This window comes from Tripterygium wilfordii, chromosome 13 (assembly GCF_013401445.1).
Source record: "Tripterygium wilfordii isolate XIE 37 chromosome 13, ASM1340144v1, whole genome shotgun sequence".
Lineage (NCBI taxonomy): Eukaryota > Viridiplantae > Streptophyta > Magnoliopsida > Celastrales > Celastraceae > Tripterygium > Tripterygium wilfordii.
Window position 1 is genome coordinate 10156497 of NC_052244.1, and position 16778 is coordinate 10173274.

Genomic DNA, 16778 nt, shown 5'->3' on the forward strand with positions numbered 1-16778 from the left:
TGTTACTGTTTGAGGCAGATAGATCTATATAACAAAGGATTAGTGTACGTTTTCCTCTTTTTTTTTCTTTGTTTTTTTTAACTCCTATGCGAACTGATGAATAAATGTCAACCATGCAATCTAACCAGAACTAGAACTATCTGGTTTAATATAACAAAACTATGTTAAATTGATAATTATCCAATGGCGTAGGAATATTATTACGAATTTCTTTCGTGCTTTCTCGAGAAACTTTTTATGGTTCAAATTTAATGTCAATGACAATTACAACTAAACTTTTGAAAGTTCAAACTAAGTGTCACAATCTAAAATACACACAATATCATGTGGACATAAGACTTTGAAACTTTCCCTCTCTGTATTTCCTTTGCATTTGTCATACCCTTCTTTTGGAAATTCCTGCTTGATTTTGCTGAACATAAGACCTCTCCTATCCGAACAGGGATTTGAAACAAAAAGTTTTGTTTGAGATGATAGATAGATGAGAAGATTCAAGGGAGAGATATTGCCTTTATCTGTATAATGATTTGCCAAAAAGTCTTATAATGTTAGAAAATAGTATAATGAAATATCCCAACCCAACAACTTTAACTTATTGTGTTGAATGACAAAGTATTTAATCTTAATATGGCATCGGAGCGGGGGTCTTGGGTTCAAACCTTAGCTTCCCCAAAAATGCCTCAACCCAACAAATTAACTTATTAAATTGAAAGACAAAATAACTAATCTTAACAATGCTTATAACTTTTAATTTCAATAATACAGCTACACCAACTCTGGGAACTAATTTAGAAGTTTAAGCAACCCAACATTGTATCAAAATATCTAAAAGAAAACCCGCAAATATATTATGCATGCATAGGGTATTATTCAAAAAAATACATCAATGGTATATATGAAGCATATGGGGAAGAAAACCAAGACAATGCCTTCCCCTGCATACAGAAGAGAGCAAGAAAAAATAGTAGAAATAAAAAAAAATATAACCCCCCTAGCACATATATATATACATAAAAGAATTTATAGCCTAAATTTGAACTTACAACTACTGTTTCTAATACTTATATCATTATTTGCAGACAAGTTATCCACCTCCAGTTTGCACCTAACATATGATTTAATCTCGAAAAGCTTCAAGTCACCAAGTTTAATCCTTACCGGCTGCTTAACTCTAATCTTCAAAGGTACCGTACCGGTTTGTTGCTGCTGCTGTTGCAATGATGAGAACAAATCAGTTGCATTCTGTGTTTGTCCAGTCAAAGGCACATTAAGCACAGTTGTGTTCTTGTGACCCTGATAGAATTTTGGTAATGAACCTTCACATAGTGTTGTGTCTATGTATAACACTCTTATATGGCTTCCTCCCTCATAGTATATCCCAATCTTCTTGTTTGGATTCGTGGCAGTAATCGTCACATCGAACGTGGCGTATAAGCTGTTATTGTTGGTGAGATTGAATTGGGTGATTTGCAATCTGTCTATTGAGTAATCTGGTAGTTTTGGCCTGAACACAAGGTATAAGATACCAACAGTGATGCCAATTAGAACTATCAGAAGCAATAGGATACTAAATATCCAGCAGAAGCACTTGAAGCAACAACTTCTTCTCTTCTTGGGTGGTTTTGCGTGCTTCACCGGAATGGTACGTTGAATCGGGGGTTGCTGTTGCTTCTGATTCTCAATCGGACTTACCCTGTCGGATCTCGAGGTGTCCCGAGACACCAATGGAGCTGTTGGTGGCTGTGGTGCCTCAATATCATGAACAACAGGAAACACTCTCTGCTGATTATTATCTGCCATTGTTGATGAGAAAAACAAGCAACCTAACTCTTGCAGGACTACAATTTCTGAGGTGAAATGAATTAATGATTTTGTTGTTTTAAAGAGGTTTTGGTTGATAAAGTCAATAGAATGTGGATGGTTTGAACGTTCATTTGTTTGACTTTCAAGCAGATTAATTTCTTATATAGGTAGGTTACTTCCTCACATTCCTGCATTGGTGAGCAAAAAGTTCAAACAACGCGGTTGCAGACCAAGTTTTGTTGACTATTCATGCTTCTAGACTATATATATATAGAGAGAGTTTTCACACGCACGTGTCATGAATAATCATGGTTATGGTCATTTATCCCGTTTTGGATTTGGAGATTCCGCAATTTGTTTGAAATTGTGGACTCTACAATTGAAATTTAATGGTTTGGGAGATGTGTCACATCACACCATATTTTTGTTTTTGAATTTTTCTCTACTATTAGATGTGAATTATAGACTTTAGGGAATTGCGGAGCCTCCAAATCCATGTGTTTCATATTGATAAAAGAAGTTTATAGTATATAATTGAATTATATTGTCTTAGAAGGTTACCTTAATTAATACTAAAAGGCAGTTTTCTTTACTTGGAAGGTACCATCTAAGCCAAATTCAATGAAGAAACAGTAGAGAATACTTATCTGGTTCATTAAAAATGTGAACTATTTTCATTTTTTGTGTGTGAAATCACTATATGACTAATGATTTAGAAGATTCTGTAGCTTTGAACGAACACGACATAAACATTTGGTCAACAAAAAGGACGATAGAAAATTATTAGTCTCTGAAATGTGGTTATTAAGGGGTTATCTTTGCAACTCGTGGGATTATACTTTTATAATTAATGACAAAGTTGACATTATTGTCCAAAACTGATTACACTTCTTTTTTATTTTTTATACATAAGATTTCTTTTTTCAAAACTGAGAAGTGAGAACGACGTCATACAAATTTGTCATTTGAATATTCGATAGGGATCTAAACTCGGGTTGACGACTCGTGCGCATAGAAGTTTCACATCTGACGACGGGGTAAGTTGGATGAAAATTTAACGAGTGACCAAAAGGGTATTGCTCTTAGTGATAATCGAACTTAGAACTTTCTGAGTCCATAAGATTTGATCCAAAGAGATTCACCGAATGTTAAGATAAAAATCTCACATTGAAAAGTTGAGGGAAAAAAAGTGTTTTATAAATTAATATCCAACACCTCTCAATTTTAGATGATCATTTTAAGGGCAAAATCATGCAAGCCTAAAGGCCTAAAGCAAACAATTCCTCTATAAGTTGCTTGGGTGATTTTCTTACACCAACTACGTTATTATCTAAGTTGCATAAGGCTCCACAAGGAAGCAAATGACACTCATTCTCTCATCCAGTCCAAATAAATAAACAAATACTAAATTCCACCCCACCCCACCCCACCCAATGAGATTTGGACCACGACCTCATTGGTCGTGGAAGGGTAGGCACGCTGGACTATTCCAAGATTTCCAAACTGATTACACGTTTGTGATAAGGTAATCAACTTCATGTGTAGTTGTGTACGGTACGTGTGTTTGGGTGGTTAAAAGTCTTGTTGATAAGGGATGTCAAAAATATCCGTTCTTGGTGAGTATCAGCTTGACTCGCCCCAAGTCAAACGGGTATGCCTAGTTAGTTAATAGGTAGGGTACGAGTATTTTTATGACAAAAATAACGGATACGGGAATGGATTTGTTGAAATTTAACTCGTCCCGTACCTGTATATGTTATTACTTGTATGAAAATTCTCAAGTGAGAGATCCCTTACTTTATTTAAAATAAGGGATTCATCTAACACCATTCATTATGTGTAAGTGTGGTCCCCACACGTGATGGGGCCCATGCATAAATGGTGTTAGATGGATCCCGCACTTTAAATAAAGTATGGGATCCCGCACTTGAGAATCCCTCATTACTTGTATATGTTATTACTTATATATATTATTTAAAATACTCATAGTAAACTTATTAATTTGACTTTCATATATAAATATATTCCTTTTTATATATATATATATTAGTTTCATGTTAGAAATTAGAACCAAATCAAGGTTAAATCTATTCATTGATGGGAATGTTGAATCAAGAACACAAGCGAGATAAAATCATACCTCCGTATCTCAAAGATGATGAAAGAATAGCTGGAGATATTGTCGGAAGCTCAGCCATGAGGACAATTCTAGGTTCCTTCTCTTTGAACAGAACAATACTCTGTAACTCAAGCTCTGTAAACTTGTTTTTTCCAAATAACAATAGTAGCCATACACTGTAAAAAATATCTCTCACTCACACATATATGTGTAGTAAAAGTGAGCTTGGGCCAAAATGTGGGCTTGAGTCCAAAATGAGTAGGAAAAGTGGTTTGGCACAATGGGTTGGTCAAAAACCAAAAATATCCTGTACCCATGTGCCTTTTGTTTAAATGTGAACTAGTGTCCATTCCATTACGACTTAGATACACTTAAATGAGTTAAACACAATAAATTATGCTAAGTCAATAAACTGATTATAACATTCTCCCACTTTGACTACATAATTACAAAAGCTACCCATTTAATCAACATGTGTATCACACCATATTTCTTCAATAGATGGCCAAACTAGTCATGCACAAAAGTATCAACAAGATATAACAATCATACATAACCATGCACCATAGATACTCATCATAGCAACCATGTCAACACATACAATAATATATTTATACAAAATAGCAATAACATTTCCACTAACTCAATACAACTAGGCACCAAGGTTTTTAAAATAGGACCGGTCATCAAACCGGAAAAGTCTTCGGTTCACGGTTCAAAGGTTCAACCGGGGTTCAAACAGGGTTTGAACCGGATTCAGTGTAATGAATTATTTATATATATATATATATATATATATCTATATTATATGCATATAATATATAAGAAAACTTCATAAAAATACAATATATTCAAATAAAGTATCATTTTAAATAAAGAAAGTCTCATAGCCTAGTGGTTAGAGCTTTTTTTAATGAACAAAAGGTCATGAGTTCAAATCATACAAAGAACAAAATTCAAATATATTTTATTGACTTTAATAAATAACCGAACCGGTTCAAAATCAACCGATTCTGACAGGTTCAATTGAAGAACCGACCGATTCAATTGAAAACATCTCGGTTCATAAATTGCCTGTTTTGGCACCTCAACCGGACCAGACAAGTGTCTGGTTACTGGTTGGACAGGTCCGACCTGTCGGTCTGGTCCGATTTTCAAAATCTTGCTAGGCACCTAACAATCCCATACAAGATACATGTTCTTAAAACACACATATAGGTAAGCCTTTAGTTAATGGGTTTGTTAACATGTTGTTTGTAGATGTGTATACTATATCAATGAGGAATTCTACAACCTTCTCTTCAACAAAATATAATTTTGTATTGATATGTTTAGAGCGCGTAGAGCCCTCAGTGTTCCAAGAGTAGGATATATACAATAGAATTGTCATAATACAACATGAGTGGTCTCGAAATGGAGTCAACTACTCCCAAAATGGAAACAAAGTTCCGGAATCACATCGCGTGACACATAACCTCAAAACATGCTACATACTCTACCTCTATGGTGGAAGAAGATGTAAGTGTTTGTTTGACATTGTTTTCATGAAACAACTCCTCCAACAATCATAAAAATATAACAAGAAGTGGATTTCTTATCATCCTCATAGTCAGTATAATCTGCATCACAAAAACCAATTATATTTAGAATATTGGCTCACTATTATGTCAACATAAGATTCTTGGTCCCCTGAAGATACCTTAGGACTTTCTTAGTCGATTTCCAATGGTATAAGTCAATATCACTCAAGTAACGGCCTAGCGTACCCACCGCAAATGCTATATCAGGGTGTGTGCATATTTGAGCATACATCAGGCTGTCTACAACATATACATATGGATTTTTCTTGTTGTTGGAAGTCTTTAGATGAAAAGTCTATATAATCTATGTTTTTGTCCCAGAATTGAAGCATTTTTATCTTAGAGCAGAAGCATTTTTTGTCACCAAGTTTTGTCATTTTGAAAATTCAGTTGAGAAAAACTCATACCAATCTCTGTTTTTAAGACAATTTTTATCCCGCAACTATAGCATTTTTTCTCCTCTCCATTTGGCTTAAATTTACTTGGCCAGTCTAAAGAAATTGATGTAAAGGAGCATGACCTGGTTTTTGAACTTACCAAGTCAAAGATTAGGATGCTGATAGATATTAATTTTACATATATAACAAATTAAGAATTGATAATCAATGGAGAGAGTGGAAAATTACAGACACTATGTACTTAGCGATGTGATTCATTACTTGACTTTTTGTGAACGAATTTACTTTGAATGCAGTGTAAAAAGTCATAATGTTATATAATCTTCTTAGTTTTTTTGCTTCAAATATATTAATTAGTACCTGTACAGCTAAACTTCTTATCATTGATGTATTAGCTTAACCTTTTTAATGGCTAAAACTATATCAATGCTCAATAAGTCACAGCTGACCAATTTTCTTTGCATGCTTGAACTTTGATATGATTTTTGTGGCTTGCTTGGCTACTTCTATTTTTTTTTATGTTATACGTGTTATTTTCAAATATATATATATATATAAACAGTGATATGTCTATGGACAAGAGTTGGATTAATAAACACAGGCTTAGTATTGAATATTTGAATGGAATAAACAAATTTATTGAATTTGCATTCCAAAATTCAAGTGATAGTACCGGAAGGGTTTTATGTCCTTGTGTTAATTGCATGAATGCATTTTGGGTTGATCGTTAAGCCATTGAAAATCATTTAATATGTAATGATTTCAATCCTAGCTACACACACTAGGACTGCCATGGTAAAGTTATGGTAGCATGTCCAACCCCATCTAATGTTGTTGATATACTTGCTCCTGTTATGCATCATGATGGAATTGGAAATTTTGTTCATGAAACACTTGGTATGGATAATTGAAATGACAATATCATTGATGACAGTGAGATCAAAACCAGGGAAAGAAAAGGGGCAATACAACTAGGAATTCATTGAATGAAAAGTTTCACGATTTTATGAGTAATGCATATAAGGAAGTTTATCCTGGCTGTGAAAAGTATAGTAGATTGTCATTTATCAAAAAATTAGGAGTTCATTATGAGAAGATTGATGCTTATCGTAATCATTGTATGTTGTTTAGGAAGGCAAACTTAGACAGATTTTTGTACTATATGTGGCACTTTCAGATGGAAAACATCTTAGTCATAATCTTTGGGACAAGGTGCATCAACATTTAGGCATGCAAAAGATAAGAGAAAAATAGCTGCGAAGATTTTACGTTGGTTTCCTTTAAAGGAAAGGTTTCAAAAACTGTATATGTCTTCAAAGACGACTTAATTGATGAGATGTCACAAGGATGAGCGTAAGACTAATGGTCTTCTACATCATCTCGCAGATTCTGAAGTGTGGATTGAATTTGATAAAAAATATCTCGACTTTGCAATTGATCCACGTAATATTAGACTTGGGTTAACTGCTGATGGTTTTAATCCTTTCGAAAATATAAGTGTGAGCTATAGCAAAAGCTAATAGGATTGAAGAGTCATAATGGTCACATACTTATGCAAGAACTTCTTGCTATAGCATTGCGAGGTGTACTCCCAAAAAATGATTCATTGACTTTGATCAAAATGTCATTACAAGGGATTTATTATTTTACGGTAATATTAACAACGATAGGAATATATTGCCGTAAAATGTAAACATATGTCGGTGATTGAAATTGTTGTCGTTAAACATAGCAACATTACCAGCGACACAGTTTGTTGTCATATATATTTGTAACATTAAACGACGTCCCATCAATCTCACCACAAATAGATTTTCATTATGCGACGAATTTAGTTATCGTCGTAAATAGACTTAGTTATGTGGCGAGGGTTATTGTTGCCACCTCACCTAAAACTATATTTTTAAATACATTTTTTTTAACTCTGGATCAAATTTTATATTATTTTATACTGTATTAGTCGCCGCTATAAACATTAAAATTGCACGAATGAAATTTTTAGCCAAAGACTTGCATCCTCTACCCTAAAATGTGCATTCTCACATCAATCAGAGTTGCATTCTTTTCAAATTGGGGAGAAACCAAAAACAAGGTTCCCAAATTGTTTGATTTGGATTCGATTCAGGTGCTAATATCATACTTCATTTGATTACTTTTCTGTCTCATTGATTTTCTTTATACCTCATCTATTCTAGATTTGAGTTTTTCTTGTTCCTTTTTAGGTGGATTACATGTTAATTTTGGGTTTGTATGTGTTTATGTGCAAGTCAGGTGCGAAGATAGTTAAAACCCTAAGACATTCTTTGCTTCATTCATCTTCACCTCGGAAAGAAGAGATTGCTTGTCGAAAAGAGTGTTTCTGCACAGAGGTTCACCTTTATCTTTTTTGGATATATGTTGAGTAGAATTATTAATCGTCTATGCTATTGAATTTATGCTTCATTCAATTGCTAATTGTCTATGCTATTTATTTATTTATTTACTTTCTTCTCTGTTATTGAAGACGAAAAAGCATGAGCCTGTGGCGATATGTTATTGAGTTTGGATATTGCTAGACTTGTGTAAGCATATGTTTATTAATCTGTCTTGGTCCTTTTGGATATAAAGCACACTACATGTTCGACAAAAGTCCTTTTTGATTTAAAGATTAGCAAGTTCTAATTTTTTTTGTAGTATTTTGATTTACTTGGATGAAATTTGAGTATGAGGTGGATATCTCCTTGCTTACAGTTATCTTGAATCCAATTTGTTGACTTGGCCCTGATGAAAATTTGCTCTTTTGCGATTCTTACAGTTGTTTATATTTATCGAATTATAAAATATAGAATTCACTATAAGAAAACAAGTTTTTAGTGATGAATATTAAATTCCGTTGCAAACTATATAGTTTGCAATGGAATTTACACAATCTTCCGTCACAAAATTTCGTTGAAATTTTATGACCTTTTGCAACGAACTTTGCCACAAAAATTTGTGTTGCAAAAAATTTCGCTGCAAGTCCCATTACAAAATGTGGCACGAATTACTGCCAGAGTTCGCGACGGAATTTACGACGACATTTAGCAACAGATTTAGCGATGAATTTTAATTTCGTTGCTAAATTTTATCCTCTGACACCAGCTTCAGAAGATCTCGCTTTTTAAAAAACATAATATATTGATTTAATTAAATTTAACATTTTAAAATTCAGAAAAATAATAGATTTTGCAATGGAAATCCCGTTGCAAACTTCGTGATAAATTGACAATAGAAATTTTCGCCGCTGATTAACAAAATATTATATTTTTATTTATAAATTTGTAACAGATATTCCGTCACAAATGTCAAAAAATTAGCGACGGAAAATTTTACTATTCAATATATGTTTTTGCAACGCAATATCAGTTGCAAAATAATTTTATTGCTAAAATTTCGTCACTAATCCGTCGTTAAATTTCGTCGTAATGTTTCCGTTGCATATTTCCGTCACAAAATATTTGCGACGAGCATTTTTGTAACTGAATATTTTCAGTTGCCAATTTCGTCGCAAAATAGTTTTGCGACGAATTTTCTTTATTTTGCAACGAAATATTCCATCACAAAATACCTGTTTTCTTCTAGTGGTTGATGTCAACATCATACATATTTGCTATGGATTCTTGCTACTGTATGGTGTTTTATATGGTACAACTATGGAGAAGAACTCATCAAAGACCTAATGGTAATTAGGCAGACGAGAGGTCAAAAAATTTACATGTAAGGATATTTGAATCTTTTGTATGTAAGAATTTATTATACCGTTATTTAAACAATGTTATTAACTTTTTTAAATGATAGTTTTTAGGAGGAAATTGTTTCTCTCCTCAATTAGACACAACCTACACCAGATGATGACAGTGTAGTGGAACTAACCCCTAAAGAGACATTTACACGTGTACTTGGTGAAAGATCAGGTCATTCAAGAGGATATGCTTTCGAACCTAGAGGTTCCATCAACACTATCAAAAAGGCTGCTCAAGAGTGCGAGGAACTTCTCATCCAAGAAAATCAAGAAATGGCAAGAAGGATGAGTCAATTAGAGAGAAGCATTGACGCTCGTGTGGATGCACATGTTCAAGCGACAATGAATGCATTTATGGAAAAAAATTCAACAAGGTTCTCAAACCTCGACCTCTACGGTAGGAACATGATTATGTGAGATTAATGACTTTTATAATGTCTATATGATGATTATGTTTTATTTGAAGTCTATTACATGCTCCTTTTTTTGAAATTATGATATTATTACAGAAGCAATGGAAATATATACATATGGTATTATAATATATAGAAAAAATTTATTTTAAAAAAATAGAATAACATTTGCTGCAACAGAAGTTGCCATAAAATGTTTAAATATCGTCACATAAACCTAACATTAGCACCATAATGACTTCTAAATTACGACAACAATAATCATTTTAACGGTGTCGAATGATGTCGTCGTATATGTTTTAAACCTATTATGGCGACATAGGTCGTCGTATATTTTTTATCTATACAACGACATATGTCACCGTACATAGTATACAAAAGCGACGACAATACATTATCACCATAAACTCCTTTGTGAGAGAACCTTATACGATACACTTCGACGACTTGGGTTTGTCGTCGCTAAATATCTTTTACGATGATAATTGTCTTTTTTGCGGCAACAAATGTTCCTATTAAAAACATGATCTGTTATAGTGAGTGCAACTATTATAGGACAATATGCTCAAAGGTGTTGAATATAATGGAGCTTAAGAAGATGCAATGCGATATCGCATACACACTTTGTGAATTGGAAAGGATTTTTCCACCATCTTCTTCACCATAATGATTCATTTAATCATTCATCTAGTTGACGAAGTAAAAAGATGTGGACTTGTTTACTATAGATGAACGTATCCTATTGAAATGTTTGACTACATACTTTCATTTTGATTGTTATGTCACTGACTTTGTATTCATTATGATCAGAACATTACACTAATGAATTTTATTTTCTAAAACTACTGTACATATCTTCATACACTAAAGTCCTATGTTGGTAAGAAAGCTTGCCCTGATGATTCAATTGGAAAAGTGTATATTGTGAATGAATGTTTGACCTTATGTTCACGATATCTAGATGACATTGAGACAAGATTCAATTGATCCACAAGAGGGGGGTGAATTGTTTTACCCTTAAAAATATGTCAAATTTGAGTTTAAACTTACTGATTTCATATTACTTTAAATCTTATAGAAACTTGATATTAGTGAATATAAGCTTGAGGTCTAGGTTAGTTCAAGTAGGAATCAAGTACTAGAATTAAATACAACAAGCACACACACAAATAAACAAGTAAAGAGTAGGGTAAGAGAGTGCAAACAGATTTATAGTGGTTCGGCTACGTATAGTCCTACATCCACTCCTCAAGGCTCCTCCTTGAGAGTTTGAATCCACTATGATTTGCTTGTTGAAGAGCCAAGCCTCTCTCTTTACACCAGCTGTTGTTTAAAGTGCCAACTTCACTTTACAATGGCTGTTTTGGCTTACCAAGTGCCAGCCTCACTTTCTTGTGATTTTGTAAGCTAACCACCAGCACTTAGACTCTTAATTGTGTGTACAAAGTGACTCTATAATGATCAAGGAGTGTACAATGAAGCTTGAGTATTTTCTGAGTAAGAATGAAGGCTTGAATGCTTGTAAAACTCTCAGAGAATTGGAATCAAGTTCTGTGTTTTTCTATGAAGTATGTATGAGCATTTATATGCACTAGAATTTCTAAATATGTCCGTTGCATTGAGCTATACCTTTTTGACCTCTAAAGCTTTGTGATATGAAATATTTCAGCTCCCTTTTATTTCTTTTTGCAGCTGTCTTTTACTTCTTGTCTTCTCCATTTATTTCTTCTTCTTATCTCTTCAATAATTTCAACTTCTTTTACAGCCAACTTTGACTTCTTATCTCTTTCACCTACTTCATTGCTTTTCTTTTCAACAATTGCAGCCATCTTTAACTTTTTGCAGTAACTTGAACATGTGATGTTTGTAGGTGCTAGGAAAGTCTTCATAATTTAATTTTCAGCATGCTTTGCTAGCTGCCATTTCAAATCAGTTGCTAATCTTTCTTTTCTGCACTCATTCATTGAATTTCAGCAAGCTTTGACTTTATAGGATGACAACTTGTGATATGCTAACTTGTGTAAGAGTAGCAAAGGCCAAAACAACAAGACAATTCATAGTGAAATCTGGAACCTGAAACTTAGTGACTTGTAAGCTTGATTAAAAGTTTCATGTGTTGATCTTTGTTAGCCTTGCAAATTAAAGCATTAAAGGATAGAAACAAGTTCAGAATATAATTAAGAATGCATAGCAAACATAGAACACATATTTTGATCAACATATAGAATGCACACTTCATCATTAAAACTCATATCATAACATTCTCCCCCTTTTTGATGATGCCAAAATATGTGTGACTTAAATCAGATTTAAGTCTTGATGTTTGTCAATGTTTCTCCCCCTTTTTGGAATAATCAAAAAGAATAATATTGAATGCTCCCCCTGAAATGATGCATGGTAGAAACTAAGATGTTTGAGTTAATCCTAGTTCATGTCTTAAGAATTTAAATCTCTCAGAATTCAAGGGCTTTGTAAAAATGTCAGCAAGTTGGTGAGTAGTGTCAATGTATTCTATGCTAACATTACCCTTTATGACATGGTCCCTAATAAAATGGTGCCTAACATCTATGTGTTTGGCTTTGGAATGATGCACAGGGTTGTTTGATAGATTGATTGAACTTGTGTTATCACACATAATTGGGATTTTTGAATATGTGAGTCCAAAATCACTTAGTTGTTGTCTTATCCATAATAGTTGACTACAACAGCCCGCTAAAGCTACATATTCTGCCTCTGTGGTTGATAGAGCCACACTGTATTGCTTTTTAGAATACCAGGAAACTAACATTCTTCCTAGAAATTGACATGTGCCAGAGGTACTTTTCCTATCAATTATGCTGCCTGCATAATCAGCATCAGAGAAACCAAACAAATCAAAGTTTGATTCTCTAGAATACCATAGTCCTAAAGTAGGGGTACCATTTAAGTATCTAAAAATTCTTTTGACAGCTTTTAGATGTGATTCCTTAGGATTTGATTGAAATCTAGCACACAAACATACACTAAACATGATATCTGGTCTACTAGCAGTTAAATATAGCAAAGATCCAATCATGGATCTATAGAGTTTTGAATTTACCTCATTGCCTTCTGAGTCTATGTCAAGTTTAGTTGTAGTTGCCATAGGAGTTGGAGAAGGTTTAGCTTTGTCCATTCCAAATTTGATCTGAAGATCCTTTATGTATTTGGTTTGATTGATGTGTGTTCCCTTAGGCGTTTGTTTCACTTGTAAGCCAAGAAAATAGGTAAGTTCACCCATCATGCTCATCTCAAACTCCCCCCGCATTCTTGCAGCAAATTCCTTGCACATACACTCATTAGTAGCTCCAAAAATTACATCATCAACATATATTTGTACTAGTAGTATATCTTGATCTTTAATCTTAATAAACAAAGTGTTATCAATTTTCCCACGGCTAAAACCACATTGAATAAAGAAACTGGACAGCTTCTCATACCAGGCTCTAGGAGCTTGTTTTAATCCATAAAGAGCTTTATTTAATTTGAAAACATAATCTGGATGTTTCAAGTCTTCAAACCCTGGTGGTTGTTTAACATACACTTCTTCATTAATTTTTCCATTCAAGAAAGCACTTTTAACATCCATTTGAAATAATTTTATTCCTTTGTAACATGCAAATGCAATTAATAGTCTTATGGCTTCCATTCTAGCTACGGGTGCATAAGTTTCACCAAAATCAATGCCTTCTTGTTGATTATAACCTTGTGCAACTAACCTGGCTTTATTCCTTGTAACTACACCACTTTCATCCATTTTATTTCTATAAATCCATCTAGTACCTATGATTGATTTATTTTCTGGTTTTGGAACTAGTTCCCATACATTACATTTTTGAAATTGATCTAATTCTTCCTGCATGGCAATAACCCAATCATTGTCATCTATAGCTTCACTTATATTCCTAGGTTCAATCTTAGAAATGAGTGCAACAAAATTGAAAACATTAAGAGATGATAACCTGGAATTTCTGGTTTGAATTCCTTCATGTACATCACCAATTATTTCTTTTGGTGAATGATATGTTGTGTACCTTGGTTTCTTTGGATCCACTACTATGGTTGGTATTGAAGTTGTGCTTTCATGAGTTTTATACTCATTTTTCTCTTCTTGTTTCTTTGTTCCAAAAATGTCAACTTCCTCTTCAGAGTCATCTTCATTCTCTGGAGAAATTGTACCAGCTTTTTCCTTGTTTGTTAATTCTGCAATTTCTGTTACTATATCCACATTTTTCTCACAAGAAGGTGTTAGAGTAGATAATTCATCAAATTTAACATGTATTGCTTCTTCAACACATTTAGTTCTTTTATTAAACACCCTATAGGCTTTACTAACCAGTGAGTAGCCTAGAAAGATACCTAAATCAGATTTGGAATCAAATTTGTCTAGATTATCCTTGGTATTTAGAATAAAACATTTACATCCAAAAACTTTAAAATAATCAACTCTAGGAGGTCTTCCATTCCACAACTCATAAGGGGTTTTCTTAAGAATAGGTCTTATTGTTAACCTATTTGAGACATAACAAGCTGTATTTATTGCTTCAGCCCAAAAATACTTAGGTGAATTGTTTTCAAGCATCATAGTTCTTCCAATTTCTTGTAAAGTTCTATTTTTCCTTTCCACCACACCATTTTGCTGTGGTGTTCTAGAAACTGAAAAATTATGTGAAATACCTTGTTCATCACAATATTTTACAAATTCATTGTTCTCAAACTCACCTCCATGGTCACTTCTTATTCTAGATATGCAACAACTCTTTTCATTTTGCAATTTCTTTACTAGTTTTGAAAATTCAGTTAAGGCCTCATTTTTATGTGCTAAAAATAGAACCCATGTAAATCTTGTATAGTCATCAACTAGAACAAAAGCATAAGATTTTCCACCAAGACTTTTTACTCTACTAGGACCAAAAAGGTCCAAATGCAATAGTTGTAATGGCCTTGAAGTAGAAACTACATCTTTAGGTTTAAAAGTGCTTTTCACTTGCTTGCCTCTTGTGCAAGTATCACAGACACCATTATTGACAAAATTCAGATTTGGAACTCCTTTAACTAGCCCTCTTTTAGTCAATTTAGCTAAGGTGCTCATACCTATATGTCCAAGTCTTCTATGCCAATTTTCAATTACTAATTCAGATGCAACTAAGCATTTTACAGAACTTGCATGTAACATTTCCAAGTCAATTTTATAAACGTTACCTTTTCTGAAACCAGTTAAAGCTGTGACATTTTCAGCACTTGTTATAAGACATTTTTTCTTAGAAAAACACACATTAAGATCTCTATCTGTTAATTGACTAATACTTAATAGATTGTAAGATAAACCATCTACCAAGAGCACATTTTCAATGCAAAAAGAAGAGAGATTACCTATAGACCCTATACCTAGGATCTTACCCTTTGCATTGTCTCCAAAAGTTACATATCCTCCATCTTCTTTCTTTGTGAAGGACGAAAACAATTTTGGATTTCCAGTCATATGTCTAGAACACCCGTTGTCCAGAAACCATTCACAAGCTTTAAGGCTTGATTTTAGACAAACCTGCAGAAAATTTGTGTTTATTTAGGTACCCACACTTTGTGGGGTCCTTGGTGGTTAGTATCAACAACATATGTTCCTTTAGGAACCCAAATTTGGACAATTTTTTTATTTGTAGTTCTTGACCTGAATCTGGAATTTTTAATTACTGAGCTGGTAGAGGCATTAAAATCAAATTTGCTTCTTTCTAATAATGTTTCCTTCAATTTAGTAGGATTGTATCCTATCCCTGTTTTATCTAGATATGGTTTTTGCATAGATAGGATGTTATCAAGCTTGTCTGAACTAGCATAAAATTTTTTAAAAGACTCTTCTAAGCATTTGTTATTTTCTTTTAGACATCTAAGTTCTTCTAGCAAATCTGAATTATCAGGCATAGTAATGTCCTTAAAATTTTTCAGCTCCTCTAGTTCTATGTTTAAGTTGTTAAGCTTGCTTTGTAATTTACTTATTTCTTCTAGACATGCTTTCTCTTTATCTTTCAAGCTAGTATTTTCCTTTTTCAAGTTCTTGTTTACAAAGATAAGTTTTTCATTTTGATTGCACATTTCCTGGAAAGATTTAAATAATTCATCAATAGAAATATCTTCATAATCAGAGTCCAAATCAGATTCACTAACCTCTGCAGAAGAATGAGCTTCTTCCTTAGCAACTAGGCAAAAGTTTGCCCTGATATCTTCATTATCAGATTGGTCCGACTCTGAAGAATCTAGATCCCAAGTAGATTTAAGTGCTTTCTTATCTTCTTTCTTCTTATCTATGTAGTGTGCTTTTTTCCTCCTTGGACATTCATTTTTAACATGTCCTGCTTTGCCACAATTAAAGCAAACAACTTCATCAATTGTTTTACCTTTTTCATTTCTTTTGCTTCTGTTAGGAAACTTCTTCCTGTACTTCATAAATTTTTTGAAATTTTTAACCAGCAAAGCTGTATCAGCATCACTATCATCTTCACTATCTTCATGGGAACTATGTACAGCAAGTGCAGTAGTTCTTTTCTTGTTGTCCTCTTCTTCCTCTACTTCTCTATCCTTCAATTTTAGCTCATGAGTCATTAGAGAACCAATGAGTTCCTCAAGAGGTAATGTCTTCAAGTTCTTTGATTCTTGAATTGCTGTCACCTTGGCATCCCACTTTTTAGGTAG

The 16778-nt window shown here is 33.4% G+C and overlaps 1 protein-coding gene across 1 annotated transcript; it reads right to left on the minus strand.

The window, feature by feature from the left end:
* Positions 1-824: 824 nt before the first annotated feature.
* On the minus strand, positions 825-1911 carry LOC120012013 (NDR1/HIN1-like protein 6). Its single transcript, XM_038863235.1, has one exon. The coding sequence runs from the start codon at positions 1798-1800 to the stop codon at positions 1021-1023; it is 780 nt and encodes a 259-aa protein (XP_038719163.1). The 5' UTR covers positions 1801-1911; the 3' UTR covers positions 825-1020.
* Positions 1912-16778: the final 14867 nt, after the last annotated feature.

Bases quoted from the DNA above. Each gene is read 5' to 3' on its own strand.
- LOC120012013 (XM_038863235.1), bottom strand. From the start codon at position 1,800: ATGGCAGATAATAATCAGCAGAGAGTGTTTCCTGTTGTTCATGATATT.